This window comes from Notamacropus eugenii, chromosome 6 (genome assembly GCF_028372415.1).
Source record: "Notamacropus eugenii isolate mMacEug1 chromosome 6, mMacEug1.pri_v2, whole genome shotgun sequence".
Classification (NCBI taxonomy): Eukaryota; Metazoa; Chordata; class Mammalia; order Diprotodontia; family Macropodidae; genus Notamacropus; species Notamacropus eugenii.
Window position 1 is genome coordinate 94,207,996 of NC_092877.1, and position 20,543 is coordinate 94,228,538.

Here is a 20,543-nt window from a genome sequence, read left to right on the forward strand (position 1 = left end):
TAAACCAAGAAGTTAGAAAGCAAAAGCCAAAGATTGAAAAAATAGAAGATAATGTGAAACATCTCATTGGAAAAACAACTGACCTGGAAAATAGATCCAGGAGAGACAATTTAACAATTATGGGACTACCTGAAAGCCATGATCAAAAAAAAAGAGCCTAGACACTATCTTTCATGAAACTATCAAGGAAAACTGCCCTGATACTCTAGAACCAGAGGACAAAATAAATATTGAAAGAATCTATCAATCATCTCCTGAAAGAGACCCAAAAAGAGAAACTTCTAGGAATATTGTGGCGAAATTTCAGAGTTCCCAGGTCAAGGAGAAAATATTGCAAGTAGCTAGAAAGAAGCAATTAGAGTATTGTGGAAATACAATCAGGATAACACGGGATGTGGCAGCTTCTACATTAAGGGATCGAAGGGCTTGGAATAGGATATTTCAGAAGTCAAAGGAATTGGGATTAAAACCAAGAATCACCTACCCAGAAAAACTGAGTATAATACTTCAAGGGAAAAAATGGTCACTCAATGATATAGAGGACTTTCAAGCACTCAAGATGAAAAGACCAGAACTGAATAGAAAATTTGACTTTCAAACACAAGAAACAAGATAAGCATGAAAAGGTAAACAGGAAAGAGAAATCATAAAGAACTTTCTAAAGCTGAACTGTTTACATTCCTATATGGATAGATAATATTTGTAAGTCTTGAGACTTTTCTCAGTATTTGGGTAGGTGGAGGGATAATACACATACACACACACACACACACACACACACACACAAACAGAGAGCGCAGGTTGAGTTGAATCAGAAGAGATGATATTCATAAGAAAATAAAATAAAATTAAGGGATGAGAGAGGAAAATATTAGGAGGAGAAAGGAAGAAATGGAATGGCATAGACTATCATTCATAAAAGAGATAAGAAAAATCTTTTTCAATGGAGGAGAAAAGGGAGGAGGTGAGAGGGGAAAAGTGAAGCTTACTTTCTTCACATGTGGCTTAAGGAGGGAATAACATGCTCACTCAATTTAGTGTGAAAATCTATCTTACACTACAGGAAAGTAGGGGAGAAGGGGACAAGTGGGGTGAGGGGGATGATAGAAGGGATGGAAAATGGGAGAAGGGAGTAGCTAGAAGTAAACACTTTTGGGAAGGGACAAGGTCAACTGAGAGAATAAAAAAAGGGGGGACAGGGTAAGAAGGAGGACAATATAGTTAGCCTTACACAACATGACTATTATGGAAGTCTTTTGCAAAACGACACATATATAGCCTGTATTGAATTGCTTGCCTTCTCAGTGGGGATGGGTAGGGAGGGAGGGAGGGAGAGAAGTTGGAATTCAAAGTGTTAGAAATGAATGTTGAGAATTATTATTGCATATAACTGGGAAATAAGAAATACAGGTAATAGGATATAGAAACTTATCTTGCCCTACAAGAAAAGAGAGAAGATGGAACTAACTGGAAATAGGTACTTTTGGGAAAGTACAAGGCCAAATGAGGGAATAAAAAAATAAGGGGGGATAAAGTAGGATGGAGGAAAATAAGGTTAGTATTACACAACATAATTGTTATGGAAGTCTTTTGCAAAACGACACATATATAGCCTGTATTGAATTGCTTGCCTTCTCAGTGAGGATGGGTGGGGGGAGGGAGGGAGTGAAGTTAGAATTCAAAGTATTGGGAATGAATGTTGAAAATTATTATTGTATATAACTGGGAAATAAGAAGTACGGGTAAAGGGATATGGAAATTTATCTTGCCCTACAAGAAAAGAGAGAAGATGAGGATAAGGCAAGGGTGGAGTGTAATAGAAGGGAGGGCACATTGAGGGAAGGGGTAATCAGAATGTTATGGGATGGGGGAGGGGAGAGATAAGGAGAAAAATTGAACATGTTACAAAGTGATGTAAAAGCAATTAGTATTAAAACAATTGACTAAATTAATTACTGAGACTAAATCAGTGACATCTTTAGTTTGGGGAAAAGAATTTTAGCCTAAGTTTCCTAGAGGTAGGGAACTTCAGGTAAAATTTGGCATTGAAGGAAAAGTTAAGGTTTTAATGGTAAATTTGATTTTGTGATTGTTATTCAATCAGGAACTAGAACATGTATAGAAAGGCATGTAAGACACTTAAGACTTGCCTCAAAAGATGTTCCTTAGCCAATGTGAGATTATAGTCATATCTGAAACCTCGTTATTGGAACTTGCTATTTTAAGATTCTACAGAACTGTTAACTAATTGTTCTTCTGAATCTAACCCCAGGTATGGATATCTAGAAAGGTGATCTGAGCCTCCAATCCATGATGCATGTGAGATGCTGGTATGAACTGCAAAAAGTGATCTCATGGGAAGAATGGGAGAGGGGCTGTTCAGCCTGGGGTGAGGTAGGACTCTCTTGAATCAATTTCTCCACTGACATGTGGCAGACTTTAAGCCTGACTGAATGCAAGTTGACAATCTACTCCTGCCTGGAAGTGACATGAAGTTGGGGAGATATTACTTCTCTGCAATGTCCCAACTCTTAGTGGCAATTTCCTACAGTCAAAAAGTTTGTAAGCTTAATATTAGATCTATTAAAATATAGATTGTTGGTAGGGGAATATCTGAGGTTAAGTCTAAAATTAAGCTATTAGGCTTAGGACTTTAGACCAACAAGAATATGTTAGGGTCCTTTAATTCTTAGTAGTACTGTGGAGAGAATTTGGTCAAGGGCTTGTGAAGTTAGCATACGTAGTTATTTTTTGTGTTTCAGTTGGTTAATGTTAAAAAAAAATTTGTTTGTGGCCCATATTGTAGATGCTTTAAACGAAGTATCACCTGACCAAAAGCTGGAATTGTTTTATGTAATATGAACTGTGTTAAAAAAAAAAAGAAAAGAGAGAAGATGGGGATAAAGGAAGGGTGGGGTGTGATAGAAGGGAGGGTACATTGAGGGAAGGGGGAATCAGAATGCAAGGTATTAGGGGGTGGAGGGAGGGAAGAGATGGGGAGAAAAATTGGAACTCAAAATTTTGTGGAAATGAATGTCAAAATCTAAAAATTAATTAATTAATTAAAAAAATAAATTTGACAATCTTTGTGAAATGGATACATATTTACAAATATATAAATTGCCCAGATTAATAGAAGAGGAAATAAAATTCTTAAACAACTTCATTTCAAAAAAAGTTGAAGAAGTCATCAATGAACTCCCTAAGAAAAAATCTCTAGGGTCAGATGGATTCACAAATGAATTCAAACATTTAAATAACTATTGATTCCGATGATGTATAAACTATTTAGGAAAACAGGTGAAGAAGGAATCCTATCAAAATCTTTTTAGGACACATATATGGTGCTGATACCTAAACCAAGAAGAGTCAAAACAGAGAACGTACATTATAGACCAATTTCCCTAATGAGTGTAGATGTGAAAATTTTAAATAAAGTGTTAGCAAAGGATTACAGTAACTCATCTTGAGGATAACACTCTTTGACTAGTTAGGATTTATACCAGGCGTGGGCTGGTTCAGTATCAGTAAAACTATCTGCATAATTGACCATAACAACAATAAGCCCAGCAGAAACTATATGATTATTTCAATAGATGCAGAAAAAGCTTTTGACAAAATACAACACCGATTCCTATTAAAAACACTAGAGACCATAGGAATAAATGGAGTTTTCCTAAATATGATAAGTGGCACCTATTGAAAACCACCAGCAAGCATTATATGTAATGGGGATAAGCTAGAAGTATTTCCAATAAGATCAGCAGTGAAACAAAGATGTCCATTATCATCCCTCTTACTATATATGGTACTATTAGAATGGGCAAAGAAGAAACAAAACTATCACTCTTTGTAGATGACAATGATGATAAACTTGGAGAATCCTAGAGAATCAAATAAAAAACTTCTTGAAATAAGAAATTTAGCAAAGTTGCAGGATATAAAATAAACCTACATAAATTGGCATTTCTATATATAACTAATAAAGTCCAACAGAAAGAGCCAGAAAGACAAATTTCATTTAATGTTCCTGTAGACATTATAAAATATTTGAGAATCTACCTTCCAAGACAAACCCAGGAACTATATGAACACAATTACAAAAAACTTTTCACACAACTAAAGTCATATCTAGATAACTGGGAAAATATCAGTTGCTCGTGGATAGGCGAAGTGAATATAATAAAAATAGCAATTCTACCTACATTAATTTACTTATTCAGTGTTGTATCAACCAAACTACCAAAAAACTATTTCTTAGAACTAGATGAAATAATAAAAAAAACTCATCTGGAGGCACATAATGTCCAGAATGTGAAGGGAATTAATGAAAAGAAATGAAAGGAAATGTGGCCTAACCCTTCCAGATCTTATATTGTATTATCAAGCAGCAATCCTCAAAACTGCTTGGTACTGGCTAAGAAATAAGAGTTTTAGATCAATGGAATAGGTTAGGTACACAAGACACAATAGTTAAGTACTATAGTAATCTATGCTTGATAAGACCAAAGACTTCAGCTTCTTGGGTAAGAATTCACTATTTAACAGAAATTGCTAGGAAAAATGGACAATAGTATGGTAGAAACTAGGCATAGACCAACATCCTACACCATATACCAAGATAAAATCAAAATGGTACGATTTAGATATAATGACTTGTAATATAAGCAAACTGGGAGAGCAAGGAATGTTTACCTGTCAGATTCATTGAGAATGGAAGAATTTATGACCAAACAAGGGATAGTGAACATTATGAAATGGAAAATGGATAATTGTGATTACATTAAATTGGAAAGGTTTTACAAAAGGAAAGTCAATGCAGCTATAGTATTAATGCAGGGCTTTGGATAGATAATGTAGTGCACTGTGGCTGAATTTTAACTTTGGTTCAGACTACCCTGACAATAATACACATTTCAAGAAAATTAATTAGTGTAAAGTACTATTTGCTGATTATAAGCCACTAAATGATATAGAGTATATGAATATATATAGATTATATGAGTATATATGTGTATGTCACCATATTGAGGAAGCACCTTCATCTGGGTGGAAAATTCCTGGGCAATATGTCCATCCCTCTTTATAGAATTTTGGACCAAGAGTCTAAAAATAACTACATATGATCTGACCATCTGTTCTAGGGACTGGATGTTTGCATTCCTCAAGGAGTGGCTAACCCCTTAAGGAGGCAAAAATCCTGCCAGGAGCATTTAATCTTCATAGGAAAAGATATGGGGTTGATCTACTCCTTCCTTCTCAGCAAGTCATGTCATGTGACTAGGTCATGTAGGTGACACAAGTCTCTGCATGGTTTTGTAAATTTAATACAGAAAACCTAAAAATCTTAATTTCTCTTACAGTAACCTGGATTAGGAGGGAAGGACAAAGTTGGGAAACAATTTTTGTTAACCTATGTCTCTGATAAAATCCTCATTTCTAAAATATATAGAGAATTGGATCAGATTTATAAGAATACAAGTCATTCTCCCGTTGAGAAATGGTCAAAGAATATGAACAAGTAGTTCTCAGCTGAAGAAATTAAAGTTGTCTATACTCATATGAAAAAATACTCTAAATCACTCTTGATTAGAGAAATGCAAATCGAAACATCTGTGAGGTACCACATCACACCCATCAGATTGACTAACATGAAAAACAGGAATATGATAAATGTGGAAGATGTGGGAAAATTGGAATACCAATGCATGATTGGTGGAGTTGTGAACTGATCTAACCATTCTGGAGAGCAGTTTGGAAGTATGCCCAAAAGGCATACTTTTTGAGCCAGCTATACATCTCCTAGGTTTGTATCCCAAACAGATCATAAAAATGGGGAAAAAACCCACATGTACAAAAATATTTATAGTCAGTCTTTTTGCAGTGGTCAAGAATTAGAAATTGATGGAATGCCTCTCAATTGGGGCATAACTGAACAAGTTTGGTATATGAATGTAATGGGATACTATTGAGATATTAGAAATAATGAGCAGACAGACTTCAGACAAACCTCGAAAAACTTATATGAACTGATGCTGAGTGAAGTGAGCAGAGCCAGGAGAACATTACACACAGTAACACATGTGCATATTCATCCTTCGTTGCTGAAGATGACCATGCCATCAGAGAAACAATGACATGACTTGCACTTGACTTTGTTTTGAGTGAGGGAGGGCTGTGCAGGTCACCAGCCTCACTTCTCCTCCAGAGCCATCTGAATCCAGTGACCAGATATTCATCAGGATGACTGGAGATGATCCAGGATGAGACAGTTGGGGTTAAGTGACTTGCCCAAGGTCCCACAGCTAGTGAGTGTCAAGTGTCTGAGGTGAGATTTTGAACTCAGGTCCTCCTGACTCCTGCACTGGTGCTCTATCCACTGCACCACCTAGCTGCCCTACACAGTAACAGCCACCTTTTGGAATGACTGACTTTGATAGACTTAGCTCTTTTCAATTTTGCAAGGATCTAAGATAACTCCAATAGACTCATGATGGAAAATGCTATTCACCTCCAGAGAAAGAACTTTGGAGTCTGAATGCAGTTCAGAGCATACTATTTACTCTCTCTCTCTTTTTGTTTTATTTCTTCTTTCTCATGGTTTCTTCCATTTGTTCTAATTCTTTTTTTTACAACAGGAGTAATGTGAAAATATGTTTAATACGAATGTATATGAAAAGCTTGTCAGATTGCACTGTCTCTTCGGGAGGGGAGAAGGGAGGGAGAGGTTAGAAAACTTAGAACTCACAGTCTTATGGAAGTGATGATTGAAAACTAAAGATCATTCAGTCAAATAAATATAGACATGAATGAAAAATAAATAAATGGATGAATGAATGAATAAACAAACATGCAAATAAACAAATAAGTACGTAAACACATAAATAAATGAAAGAGTGAATGTATGGATAAATAAATAAATGCATGAAAAAAGCCTCCTTGGTGCCAGCACTGTGCTAAATGCTGGGAATACCAGGAAAAACACAATGTCCCTGTTCCCAAGGAACTTACCTTCTAATAGAGAAGGTGACATATAAAAGGCATTTGGCAGAGGAATTTCGGGGAGATCCACAGCAAAAGCAGCATGGTGGGAAATGAAAAGAAGGATGGCCTGAGTTGGGGATGGGGACGGGGCAGGGACACTCCTTTAATGGAGATTCTTGAGTCGAGATGATGACCTGGGCCAATCTGAGTTTTGGGAAGATCACTTTGAATCAACCTAGTTTGGGCCTCATTCACCTTTTCTCATGCTGTCCTCTGTGATGAATCCTTGGCTCCCCCTAGAGTCCTTACTGTCCTTTCTACCTCTGCTTCTGGTTAAACATTACAAACCTTTTGAGTTAATTAAAACTCAGCCCAACTTTAAGGTGAATATATATCTACCCATGAATATATCTACATATATATTTGTGTGCACACATAGGTAATCATATATGTACATATGAACAAGCTCATATACAGCTACCCACACACACCCAGACACCCAGACACAGGCCCAGACACACACACACACACACACACACACACACACAATACAGTACTTGGTGTTTCCATGTGTGCTTCTGTGTGTGCATGTGTGTGTGTGCTCATGTACATGCAATTCATTTGCTGGTTCCATATTTAAACTTGAGTGAGAAAAAGTTGTAGCATTTAAAAATAAGAGTCAGACATGATTTTCTCCAAAATCCCCTCTAGTCTCAAGTTTCAAAGATATTATGCTTCAGGTTACCAGAAATTTGCCACCTGCTGTTGTAAGTAGCGATCCTTTTCCTTCCTCCCATCCATACCTGACCAGTGAGAGCAGAGAGAAACTTGAGCATGACCTGCCCCCCAGTGGTGGGTTAGCTTTCCCCAACCATGCCAGTGGCTTCAGCACCCTCAGATGGTGTGGCCAAAGTACATGGTTTCTTCCCAGAAGTTTAATGTGTGATTTCTCTGTTGAACTGGGGTTTCTGGACTCTCTGTGTCTAAGCCCCCTTTCATAAAACCGGATGTGCTTGAGAAAGTAATGAGAAATGTCATGAATAAATGAACAAAACCAAAAATTATTACAGAGGACAAGCTAATTCTCAGTCTGTGGGACAAAGATTGGTGGGAGACCATGAAACTGTTTACAAGGGATGTTGGAATCCCTATGTGTTTAACACAGAACCTGGCACACAGGAGGTGCTATATAAATGCCAGCTATTGCATGTATACCCCATATCTGATTGTTTACCATCTCAGGAAGGGGGAAGAAAGTGAGAGAGGGAAGGATAGAATTTGGAAATTAAAAGTTTAAAAACTGGTTTTAACATGTAATTGTAGGGAAAAATAAAACATATTTGAAAATAAATGCCAGCTATTATTCTTATTGTATTAATGCCAAAATATTACCATTTCCATGTTTTAGCATTCACAAAATGTATAGCATGACTCAGTATGATAAATAAGCAAACATGCTTTCTGAAGCCTGAGTAAATGACACCCCTTTTCTCTATCTGTGCAAATATGGGCCTAGGATTTTGTGAATACAAGGTACTCCTGGTGTGGAATCTCCCTCTACCCCAGCACTGGAGTAGAGAGACTCCCCTGAGCACATACCCCAGACACCAAACAAACAAAACTCTCTGGCTACGGTTGGTGAGAAGACTGAGTAGTTACTACAGGAAGCTGACTTCAGTTTAGCAACTTCCTAATCTCTTTGGTCACTTTGAGATTGTTTCTGTTGCCAGAACCACTTGGTGGACTAACTTACTCATTTTAGTGAATCCTCCATTAAACCAAGGTTAATAGATGTACTTTTTCCTTTTTTTGGGAAAATATGAATCAGTTACATTTTTGGTGAGGATCGAGTGTGTGGGTGTGGGGTTGGTGAGTCCTGGAAGAAAATCACTTTGGTACAAGGAGCTCAAGGCATGTTATTTTTCACCTGACTTTGGTGGTCCTTCCTTTTCAGGTCACATGGAATTGGTCTCATCCACCATCTGGTAGGTGTCTTTAAACAGTCATTTCTTGATTGTTCTAGGGAATGTAGTGGTCATGTCCCTGACTCTTGACTACAGGTTGACTGGTGGTGGGGCAGTTTGGGTTTCTTTCTGATGCCATACAGATTGAATGAGAATTTAGAAGGTGGTAGAGGGAGGGAGCTGGGGGCCACTATTGTTATCAATGAGAGCACATTCTTGGGAGGAGGTGCAGATAGCTTTATCATAGTTTGGTTTAAGAAAAGATATTGTTCTAGCCAACCTTCAGCATTCCTTCACCTGAGACTGAAGTTAGGAGTGGTGAAAATATGATGCTTAGGGAAAATAAGTCTAAAACTCACCTTATTCCCATTGTTGATTGCTTCTGCTCAAAGTTCTATTTTTCTTACCTGAATTTACTTCTCATAAACACCTGTGGGTAACCTAGAAAAAAATCCACAAATCTAAAGATTTCAGACATGATATTTGAATTAACATTGCCCTAATATATTAATTTTTTCTTAATTTGTTAGTATCGCCTTGATTTAGCTTCCTTATGGCAGACCTGCTTTCAAAAATCTAAAACAAAAAATAAAGCTGCACTTTTAGATTCACACTTCCTAGTCTTTGAGGAATTGAGACTTTAACGTTTAGCTTGAGGTTTTGAGTGACACTCTTCTTAAAAAATATTTAGTCTATACAGATAAAAAGAAGCATGTAGTTTGTTAATCATGAAATGTTTCTTAAAGTTTCATGACACCCCTTGGGGGTCTTTGTGAGAATGTTGGTTTGTTATAATAAGAAGTTTAGGAAATAGCTGATTTTTGATGTCTTCAAATTAAAATTACCCATAAAGCTGTTAGGCATTTAACAGTGGTTAATTAATCTCATTTGACTGGTCATTAAATTAGTTTACTAGTCATTCAAAACAGTCAGACCTGATTCTAAATTCAGTTTTTAAAAGATATTGTATAGTGAAGATGAAATCTGTACTAAACCTAAATGCACTTCATGTGACTATTTAGGTTCAGTCCTTTATATTTAAGGTAGGTTCTCCCCAGGTGACTCAGAAAGTTCTAGAATGAGGATTGAAGGTAGACTCTCCTTAGGAGTCTCCGAAAATTCAGAAGCTTGAATTTCACTTTAGTCCTGGATAAATTGAATCACCTCTTTACTGTACTTTATTTACTGTGTTTCACTCATAAAGGAGGCATTTCAGTTTCAGGAGCTTCTTTGAAACACTGGGTTTCAGGATTTTTCTTTCAGTTCATATCAAAAAGACAATGATGACTTGCTCGCTCTTTGAGACAGACAAGATCCATCCAGACTAGACTGTTCAGCTTTCAGATGTTCAGTATGGCCCATTATTGCTGGATTTTTTTAACCTTGGGTGATGCTTAGGATTGGATTTAGGGCCAACGACGAATATTTTGAGCTTTCAGATCCCATTTTACCTGAAGGACTTTACATTATGAGCATTTTTGTTTTCAGTTTATTTTTTTCAACATCTGTAGCCATCTTATCAATAAAATATTTATTTTTGTCGAGTGTTTATTTTTTTATTTCCCTAAAATAATCATGTTCTTTAAAGTGCCTACTGAGTGCCAGACATTGTGCCAAGTATTGGTACTACTTATAGAAGCACAAAGTCACTACTCTCAAGGAGGTCACATTCTAATGGCGAAGACAACACCTAGCAGGTAGCTTTACTAGAAGAGGTGGAGAATGATGGAGAAATCCAGAAGATAGCAACCTGGTGGAAAATGAAGAGATGGACGAATGAAGACTCTCCTTCAGTAAAGGCTCTGGGAGGACTAGCTTTGTGGGGAATGGAAGAGTCCAGAGGAATGCCTCCTACTCTAGCTGCTGCTGTCTTTCATACCAGAACTCTCCTTGGTCTCCTAGGGAAACCCATCTAAGGCCAACCACCATGACAATCCAGAAGGTACTATTATACCCTGAGCCCCTTGGAAATTGTCATTTCCAAGGTTTTTCATTCACAAAATGTATAACATTACTCTATAATAAAGAAGCAAACACACTTTCTGAAGCCTGAGTCAATGACACCCCTTTTCTATATCTGTCCATACATGTGCCTAGGATTTTGTGAATATAAGGAACTCCTGGTGTGGAACCTCCTCTAGCCCTCCAGTGGAGTAGAGAGACTCCCCTGAGCACATACCCTGACACCAAACAAACAAAACTCTGGTGACGGTTGGTGAGGAGACCGGAGTTTCTACAGGAAGTTGACTTCAGTTGAGCAACTTCCTAATCTCTATGGTCACTTTGAGATTGTTTCTGCTGCCAGAACCACTTGATGCACTAATTTTAGTGCATCTTCCATTAACCTAAAGCTGATATTTGTACTTTTTCCTCTTTTTGAAAAAGAGAAATCAATTACATTTTTGGTGAGGATCGAGCGTGTCTGGAAAGGGGGAGTCCTGGAAGAAATTCACTCTGACACAAGGAGCTCAAAGGACCTTCATTTTCACCCCCATACGTGGAGCAAACCTGACTTTGAAGGTCCTGCATTTTCAGTGACAAGGAATCGCTATCATCCACCCTCTGGTAGGTCTTTCATTTCTTCAGTGTTCTAGGGAATGTAGAATCTAGTCATGTCCCTGACTCTTTACTCCAGATCGATGGGTGGTGGGGCAACTTTGGTTCCTCCCTGATGCCTTACAAAATGAATGAGAGGTTGGAAGGTGGTGGAGGGAGGGAGCTGGGGGCCAACGTTGCTCTCAATGAGAACACATTCTTAGCTGAGACGCAGATAACTTTATCATAGTTTGGTTTAAGAAAAGACATTACTCTAGGCAGCCTTCGGTTTTCTGTTTCGGCAGCATTCATTCACTTGAGACTAAAGGTAGGATTGGTGAAAATATGATGCTTAGGAAAAATAAGGCTAAAACTTACTGTAATTTAAAAACTCATTCCTATTCTTGTTTACTTCTGCTCAAAGTTCTATTTTAGTTACTGGACTTCTTTTTCATTAATATCTGTGAGAGACCCCAGAAAAAGATAATAATTCTAAAGATTTCAGACAGGGTGTCCGAATTAATATTGCCTCAATGTGTACTTCCCTAAAGCAGACCTGCTTTTGAAAACCTAAAACAAGAGATAAAGAATTCAAACAGTTAGATTGGGACTTCCTAGCCTTTGTGGAATTGAGACTCTAACGTTCAATCTGAGGTTTTAGGGCTATTATTTTCTTTTTTTCTAAAAATGTAAAATGTTTTTATGTAATACATGTAAAGAGAATTATATACTGTAGTTTGTTAAATAGGAGGCGTTTTTTAAAGTTTCATGACACCTCTTGGGGATGTTTGGAGAAACCCTGGTTCATTATAAAAACAGGTTTAGGAAATGGCTGATTTTGATGTTTTGAAATTAAATTACCTTGAAAACAGGCATTCAGTAGTGGCTTATTAATTTCATTTTACCAGTCATTAAATTAGTTCACTAGTGATTCACAATAGTCAGTTCTAGTTCTAAGTTCAGTTTTAAAAGCTACTTCATACTGGACATGAAAACTCTTTTTATATTTTGTGTGGTTCATTAAGGCTCCAACCTGAGTTTTTATGCTTTATAAATGCTAGTTATTATTATTAATATTATGTGTTTGTCAAATATTGTTTTTTCCAAATTTCACATTCATAAAATATATAGCAAGATTCAGTAAATAAATAAGCAAACATGTTTTCTGTACCCTGAATAAACATGCTCTCTCTCTCTCTCTCTTGCTCTCACTTTCTCTGTAGATAGAGAGAGAGAGAGAGAGAGAGAGAGAGAGAGAGAGAGAGAGAGAGAGAGAGAAAGAGAGATAGGCCTAGTATTTCATTAGTGACAGGAACTCCTTGTGTGGAACCTCATTTCACCATGGCAGAACAGCAATTTGACTAAACCTATATCTTTGAGAGTTTTCTTGGGCCCTGAGGGATTCACCATGGTTTATAACCAATATAGGAAGATTAGAACCAAGGATTTTGTGTTTTCAAGACCAGATCTGTATGCATTAAACCAGGCTATCTACCCTATATGTATTAACTATTTTTAAGGTACTTAGATACTATTAATTAAAACAAAAATTCACAAACATTACTCAATTCTTAGTAACTTTTAGTCATCATGTTTTCTCAATATGTCGACACTACTAATACTAATCCTCTCATTTGGTATCTATGAAATTTTTTAAAAGGAGTCAAACAGTAAAAAAGATTGAGAGTCAGTAGTATAGGCATTACTATTCACCAGAATCAGTCTATAGATTAGCTACGAGAACTGAGTGGACCACCAGTGCTTCTGTAGGACCAGAGCACAGCCTGGACTTAAGCATAAGAAGATGCGGGGAACAAGGGTTTTTTTTAGATATTTCCCCCCTTTTTTCTCTTTTCATTGGCCACATGATCTTTAAAACTTATTCCCAGGAAAGAAGTTGAGGAATCAATCTCGTTATTGCCTAGGTGACTGATGAGGCTTACAAGTTATCCCTTTCTGGGATATTTGCATTTTAAACAATTAAAAGGATTGGAGAAAGTAGAATTTGAAGCTTCACCCAGGTCTGGGAGCTACCTGAGAGGGCTTGCCCAGAACCCCTGGGAGTCTCTCCACAGAAGCAGTTACTTGGCCTGCTCAGTTAAACAGGTGGCTGACAATTTTCATTCCCGAAACCTCCAACGTGTTTGATATGCTGAGCCCTGTTTTCGGCTTGGTGTTGCTGACTGGAAACTGGGCAGCTGTAGTTACGTTCCTCAAGAAGGGCTCTGAGAACCTCTTCACTATGCTCCCTTGTCCTCCAGAGCCCCTGTCCGATTCCCTGAGTGGAAGCTTCTAGTTATCCTGGCCCTTGGAAGGCTGGGGAAAGGCTGCTGGAGTGTTTTCAGAAATTCCTGATCCACAGCCCTCTTTAAAACTGAGAGACCTAGAAGTGTGGAGACCAATGTGATCACCCTTGGCTAAAAGCAACAGTGACCATATATTACAGATAACTTTAAAGAGAAAAATCAAGGTACTTAACATGCGTGTCCTGACATAGAAAGAAAAAAACCCCAATTAATTAGAAGGAAGGAGAATGATAATACTTTTGTGAACTTACCAGGTTATAATGGGAGACAGGCATATGCATGTACACATAAGTGTGTGTGTGTGTGTGTGTGTGTGTACATATATATATATATATATACACATAATTATTCATGTTCTTTTAAAAAATTTACTTTGAACTTAATACAAAAATTTAAAGAAAGTATTTCCATGTACACAGCATAGTATCAAAAGGATTCAATATGAAACCATGAATCTCCATTTCACACTTGAAAAATAAACTGTGTAATAAATACCACATAGCATTTTCAAAGCTACATTACTTTTCTATATTTCTTTCTGAGTTTCCTTCTGTTCTCTGCTTTGTATTTATTATTTTAATTTTTTTCTCCCTCCCTTCCTACTCCACATTAGAGAAGTCCACCATTTGACACAGATAGACCAGTGTGTTAGTATGAGTGTGTGTGTATGTGTGTGTGTGTGTGTGCGTAAAACCATACCAAACATATATCTTTTTATCAGTTGTCTCTCTGGAAGTGGATAGCATTGGTTCTTTGTAGTCAATTTGAGTATTTGTAATACTCAAAATAACTTAGTCATTCACAGTTGTTCTTCGAACAATGTTGCTGTTACTGTGCACAGTGGTCTCTTGGTTCTGTTTATTATTTCATGCAATTCTTTCCATGTTTTTCTAAAATCAACCAGCTCATCATTTCTTCCAGCACAGTAGTACTCCATCACAATCATATGCCATACCCTGTTGGGGAATATAGCCAGTCCCCAACTGATAGACATCCCCTCAATTCCGGTTCTTGGACACCACAAAGAGTTGCCACAAATATTTTAGAACATATAGATTATTTTTCTGTGATATCCTTGGGAAACAGACCTAATAGTGGTATTGCTGGGTCAAAGGGCATACACAATTTTATAACTCTAAGGGCATAGTTCCAAACTGTTCTCCAAAATGACTTGGATTTGTTCACACTTCCACTAGCAGTGTATGGGTCCCAATTTTTCCACATCCCTATCAATATTTGTCATTTTTTCCTTCTATCATTTTAGTCTTTCTTATATGTGTGAGATGATATCTTAAAGCTGTTTTAATTTGTATTTCTCTAATCAATAACGATTTAGAGCATTTTTCATTTGACTATTTATAGTTTTGATTTCTTCTTTGAAAAACTGTCTGGTCATATCCTTTGACCATTTGTCAACTGATTCTTATAAATTTGATGTATTCTTATGTGTCTGACAAAGTTCTCTATATGTTTGAGATATGACATCTTTTTCTGAGAAAACACATAAAATTTGCCCCCCCCCCACAATTTTCTGAGTTCCTTTAAATCATGGTTCCATTGATTTTATTTGTACACACCCTTTCAAATTTAATGTAATCAAAATGATTCATTTTATACCTCACAATGCTTTCTCTCTCTTGTTTACTTGTAAGTTCTTCTTCTATCTATAAGTCTAATAGGTAATATTTTATATTATTTTTCTACTTTTTCTGATATCTTCCTTTACTGCTAGGTCATCTATCCATTTTGACTTTATCTTGGTAAATAGTATAAGATACTGATCTATACTCAATTTCTGCCAGACTGCTTTCCAGTTTTCCCAACAATAATTACCAAACATTGAATTCTTATCCCAAAATCTTTATATTTGTTAGCACAAGATTATTACAATCACATGGTACTGTGTATTATGTATCTGTCCTGTTCCACTGATCCATCTTTTTATTTGTTAGCAAATACAGAATAGTTTTGAAATTTATTGACCTATAACATAGCTTAAGATCTGTTCTGCTAAACCTCCTTCTTTTATATTTTTCATTAATTCCTTTTATATTCTTGATCTTTTGTTCTTTCAAATAAATTTCATTATTTTTTCTAGCACAATAAATTTTTTTTGGTAATTTAATTGGGATGGTATTGAATAAGTAGATTAATTTAGGCAGGATTGTCATTTTTATTATATTGGCTCTACCCATCCATGAACAAATAATATTTTTCCAATTATTTAAATCTGACTTTATTTGTATAAAAAAGTTTTTTATTATTATGTTCATGTAGTTCCTGGGTTTGTCTTGGCAGGTATACTTCCAGATATTTTATACTGTCTACAGTTATTTGAAATGGAGTATCTCTCACTATGTCTTCTTGCAGGGGTTTGTTGGTGACATATAGAAATACTAATGATTTGTGTGTTTATTTTATCATCTATTACTTTGCTAAAATTATCTGTAGTTTCCATTAACTTCTGAGTTGAATCTCTAGGATATCATCATATCATCTGCAAAAAGAGATAGCTTTATTATTTCAATTTCTTTTTCTTTTCTTATTGCTATTGCTCACTTTTCTAATATAATATTGAATAGTTTGGTGATAATCCTTGTTTACTCTTGATCTCGTTTATACCCATTACAAATAATGCTTGTTGATAGTTTTAGGTAGATACTTCTCATCATTTTAAGGAAAAATCCATTTATACCTCTGATTTCAAGTGTTTTTAAACAGCAGTTACTGTTGTGTTTTGTCAAAAAGCTTTTTCTACATCTATTGATATACTTGTATTTGTTATTGATATATTAATCATAGTAATATCCACATGTTCTCTGAAGCCATTTTCATTTCCCATCTACCTTTACTGCATTCTAAAATACTTCCTTTTGAAAATAATTGCGTATTAGGCCTAGTGAAATGTCTTGTTTAAAAATAATATCCAAGTCAAAACAGTTTTTCTGTTTTAGCACATTCTTGTCTAACATAAATGAAGATGTTGATAAGATAGGTTATTTTTGGGAAAAACTTTGAAAGATTAGTGGGACTGATTAGTCAGGTATTCATATCGAAGACTTTCATTTCACCCAAAGTATGAATAGCTTTAAGTATGAAATGGAAATCAAGTGATAAGAATGCCTTGTGGAGTGTTCAGTATAAGCAAGTATCCATAAATTGGTTCTTAGAAAACAATGACCCATGCATCAATCTGACTACTTATCTGCAGAAGGAGATCAAAACACAATGACTTTTTTAAGTTCCTTTTTCTCTTTTATTAAGTAAGAACCGTGGGTCATTTGTCTGGTTGACTGTAGGTTAGCGCAACTTTTATTTTCTTCCAGGAAAAGTAAAGACATAACACAAAATGAAAGTACAAAATGTAGAAACAAAATAGTAATCGTGATGTTAAGGAAGTCATAAACCTCAGTTTCTTCAACTGCAAAATAGTGGGATTGGACTAGGTCATGTCCAAAATTCCATCTAGAATTCTATGACTATGCCTGAAGAGGAGAAATCCCAATGTTAATTAGTTACTAGGCTCTTCCTTATCCCACCCCTTTCACCCTATATGTGAAGGTAAGTGTAAGAGCACTGGGATATTGAATCAGAATCTCTGGCCTTGGACCTGAACTCTTACAAACAGTTTGAAATTGGCAATTCAATTAACCTTTTCTTTTTTCTTTAGTTTTCTCATTTGTAAAATTAAGTGGTTGGACTGGATCTAAGAGGATTTTAACTCTAAGATGTATAGTCACCAAATAATCACATCTTACAATTATAGCCTGCTTATCTTGGCATCCTCAGAATAGAATGTGTCCAGTCTGCTTGACAAAGTAGTTTGACCATTCATCCAAATATCTTAACTTAAAAGTGCTTTTTTGGTCATTTGTTGTAGTGGTTCCTGCTTTCTTTCAGCACTCTTGTCAACTAGGTCTATGGAGTCATTATTTTCAGTACAGTTTTGTCAAATTAAATTTACCAAAAAAGAATCATCATTCTTATTATTTGCCTTTGAACATATCAGGGTCTCTCCCAATGTTTGTCCATGCATGAACATGGCTGTGGGCACCCCATTTATATGCACCTATAATTATATTTGTTGTACTTTATATTTGTCTGATGGTAGGCAAGTCCTGTATGCAATTTCCCTGTATCAAGATCATGAGATGATGTTCTTGTAGGCTGTGGCTCTTGCTGGAGATGAATCATACAGTTCCCTGAATTTTGTGTTTTGTTTTTTAGTTTTAATTTTTATTCTGAACTTAGCAAACTCGAAATAAAATGTACATTATATATAAGCAGTAGGCCAAAAAAAAAATAAAGGATTGGTCATAAAACTGTCAGTCTCTTATCTACAGATTGATTTTATTTTGAAGTATCTAATAAGTTTAGTTTTCGAGGCTGGCCTGCTTGTCTATTTTTGTTTCTGAACTTCCTTCTGTTCTCAGTTTTTTAAAAAAATGCCTCAATCTCTCTCTTTTCTTTCTTTTTCCTTTTTCTATCTTATCCCTATCTTTTCTCACCCTCCCTCCCTACCTTTCGAATTATGAATAGGCCAAGATTTTCCGTATATTTCATGTACATTTTATGAATAAGTGTTTTCTGTTTCTTTTTAGACAATTTGACAAATGAGAAAAATCTGCTTTTCTCTGACACTCCTTTTGCATGTTGTGGCACTAAGCTGAAATGAGGGCTAAGATACTTTTCAAAGAAATGTTATTGGTCCAAATTGTGCTATTTGGCAACAAGCAAGGATTGTGGAGTACCACACCTAGATGGCAAAGTAACAGAGGCTGCAGTATCTGCCCATCAGACCTTATTGTCAGTGATAGCTTCAGAAAACTCAGTGTGACTGAAAAATGAAAGTTGGTATACATAAGTATGACTAAATAACTGAATGGAGAGTATAACTTAAGCAGAGAAGGCTTGGGACTTGGGTGGGGAACCTATACCCTCAAGGTCACATATGGCCCTCTAGGTTCTCAAGGGCAGCCCTTTGACTGAATCCAAACTTGGATTTGTTCTGTGAAGTTTGGATTCAGTGAAAGGACTGCACTTGAGGACCACATGTGGCCTCAAGGCTTCAAGTTTCCCACCCCTGGCCTGGGAGAAACCCTATTTCTGGTTTCAACCCCTTCCTGTTCTCTGAATAGTAGGTAGATGGGTGTGAAAGGTAAATGACTGCATATTTGTCAAAGGGGTGACCCTAATTCAGTATGCAAATGAGCCTATTATTTCATTGATAAGGGTTCTACTTAGAGTTGTGTTCCTCTTAGCTCTTTGAGTCTGATGGTTAAGAAGTCAAGCAATTATTCTTGCTCAGTTGTTTCCAACTCCCTGTGACCCCATTTGGGGTTTTCTTGGCTGTGATACTGGAGTGGTTTGACATATTTTTTTCTCCAGATCTTTTTTATACATGAGAAACTGAGACAAACAAGGTTAAATGATTGCCCAGGGTCACACAACTAGTAAATGTCTGAGCCTGGATGTGAAGTCATGAAAATGAATCTTCCTGACACCAAGCCCAATGCTCTATCCATTGAACCACTTAGCTGCCCAATCCATGCTCACATTCAGGTTAAGAGGTACAGAAAGTGCCTACATGAGATGCATATGGCAGATTGAGATTTATAGAAAGGATATAGAGGGATAGATATTCAGCAGCCCCATCTAGCGCAGTCGTTCTACACAGTAGGGGATTGTGGTCTTTTGAGGGATCATGACTTGACCAGAAGGGGATTTGGTCTAACCCTAAGGGATATGTGATAAATTGGAAGGTGAGAAAATGGGTTTTCTCCTACTTTTTCCAAAATAGCCACTCCTGGAGCTTATGTCCAATATAATCACATCTCTCCTGATGTCCTAACGTTGCTCCTTTTCTTCTGTCTCTTCTCCCCCTTCACCCAAACTATGAAAGCTTCCAACTTCCCATCTTCTAAGTCTAGTATTTGCCACCTGGGAGCAGTTATAACCTATCTTGGGCTGGCATCTGTTTGAGTGATGTCCTCATGGCTATGGCAGGTGCTGAGTCTAGATGGGCTCTGCACTCATGAATTGTGAAGACAAGCCCTACCTTCTCCCTTTGCATTTTCAATGACAGAGTGACATATAGTCACAGAGCTCATTTCAGTATTCCCTTTCACATCCCAAACCCATCTTTGTTCCAAACTTCCCTATTACTATTGTGGATACTATATCCTTCTAGTAACCCAGGTCCACAACCTCAAATTCACTGTCCCTCACCCCACATATCCAACCAGTTGCCTAACCTCCTTTCCAAGCCTATCTCTGAAATCTACCTCTTTCAACTCACACAGTACCACCTCACCACTTCTTGCCTTGGCTATTGGAATCACTTCCTAACTAGTTGTCCTGCCTTAAGCCTCCCTTTTTCAGACCTCATCTCCATGGGAATTGCTTTCTGGGATGAGCTGGAAGGAATGGTGCGTTCAATGGTGCTTCTACTCCCAGAACTCTTGGGCTTACCTATCAGGAAGTGGAAGTTAGTGACCAGTTGTTTGGTGGTGGTAAAGAAGGTGGGGTTTCTCCACTGTGATTGCTTTCCTCAGTGAGGTTTGAGGGGTTCTGCTATTCCCATAACTAAGGGTGTGGTAGGCTCCATCAATAAAGTAAATCAATATATGGGTGGCATTCAGGAACCCTGCCCCATGTCATTACTATGTGGCTTGCTTCTCGAGGAAGAGGGGATTTTATACTCAATTGGGAGACTGAGTAGAAAAATACCAACAATTCTGTCATGACGTTGTCC

The 20,543-nt window shown here is 36.9% G+C and overlaps 1 protein-coding gene across 4 annotated transcripts in view; it reads left to right on the forward strand.

The window, feature by feature from the left end:
- The window catches only part of RHOH (ras homolog family member H), a 79,588-nt gene that overhangs the window by 29,630 nt on the left and 29,415 nt on the right, over positions 1-20,543 (forward strand). For 2 of the 4 annotated variants that reach the window (XM_072620549.1, XM_072620547.1), the window contains exons 3-5: positions 2,273-2,394; positions 8,939-8,969; positions 11,334-11,513. In XM_072620549.1, coding sequence (XP_072476650.1) covers positions 2,311-2,394; positions 8,939-8,969; positions 11,334-11,513 — 295 coding nt within the window. In that variant the 5' untranslated portion in view covers positions 2,273-2,310. The other 2 variants (XM_072620548.1, XM_072620546.1) reach the window with 2 other exon arrangements.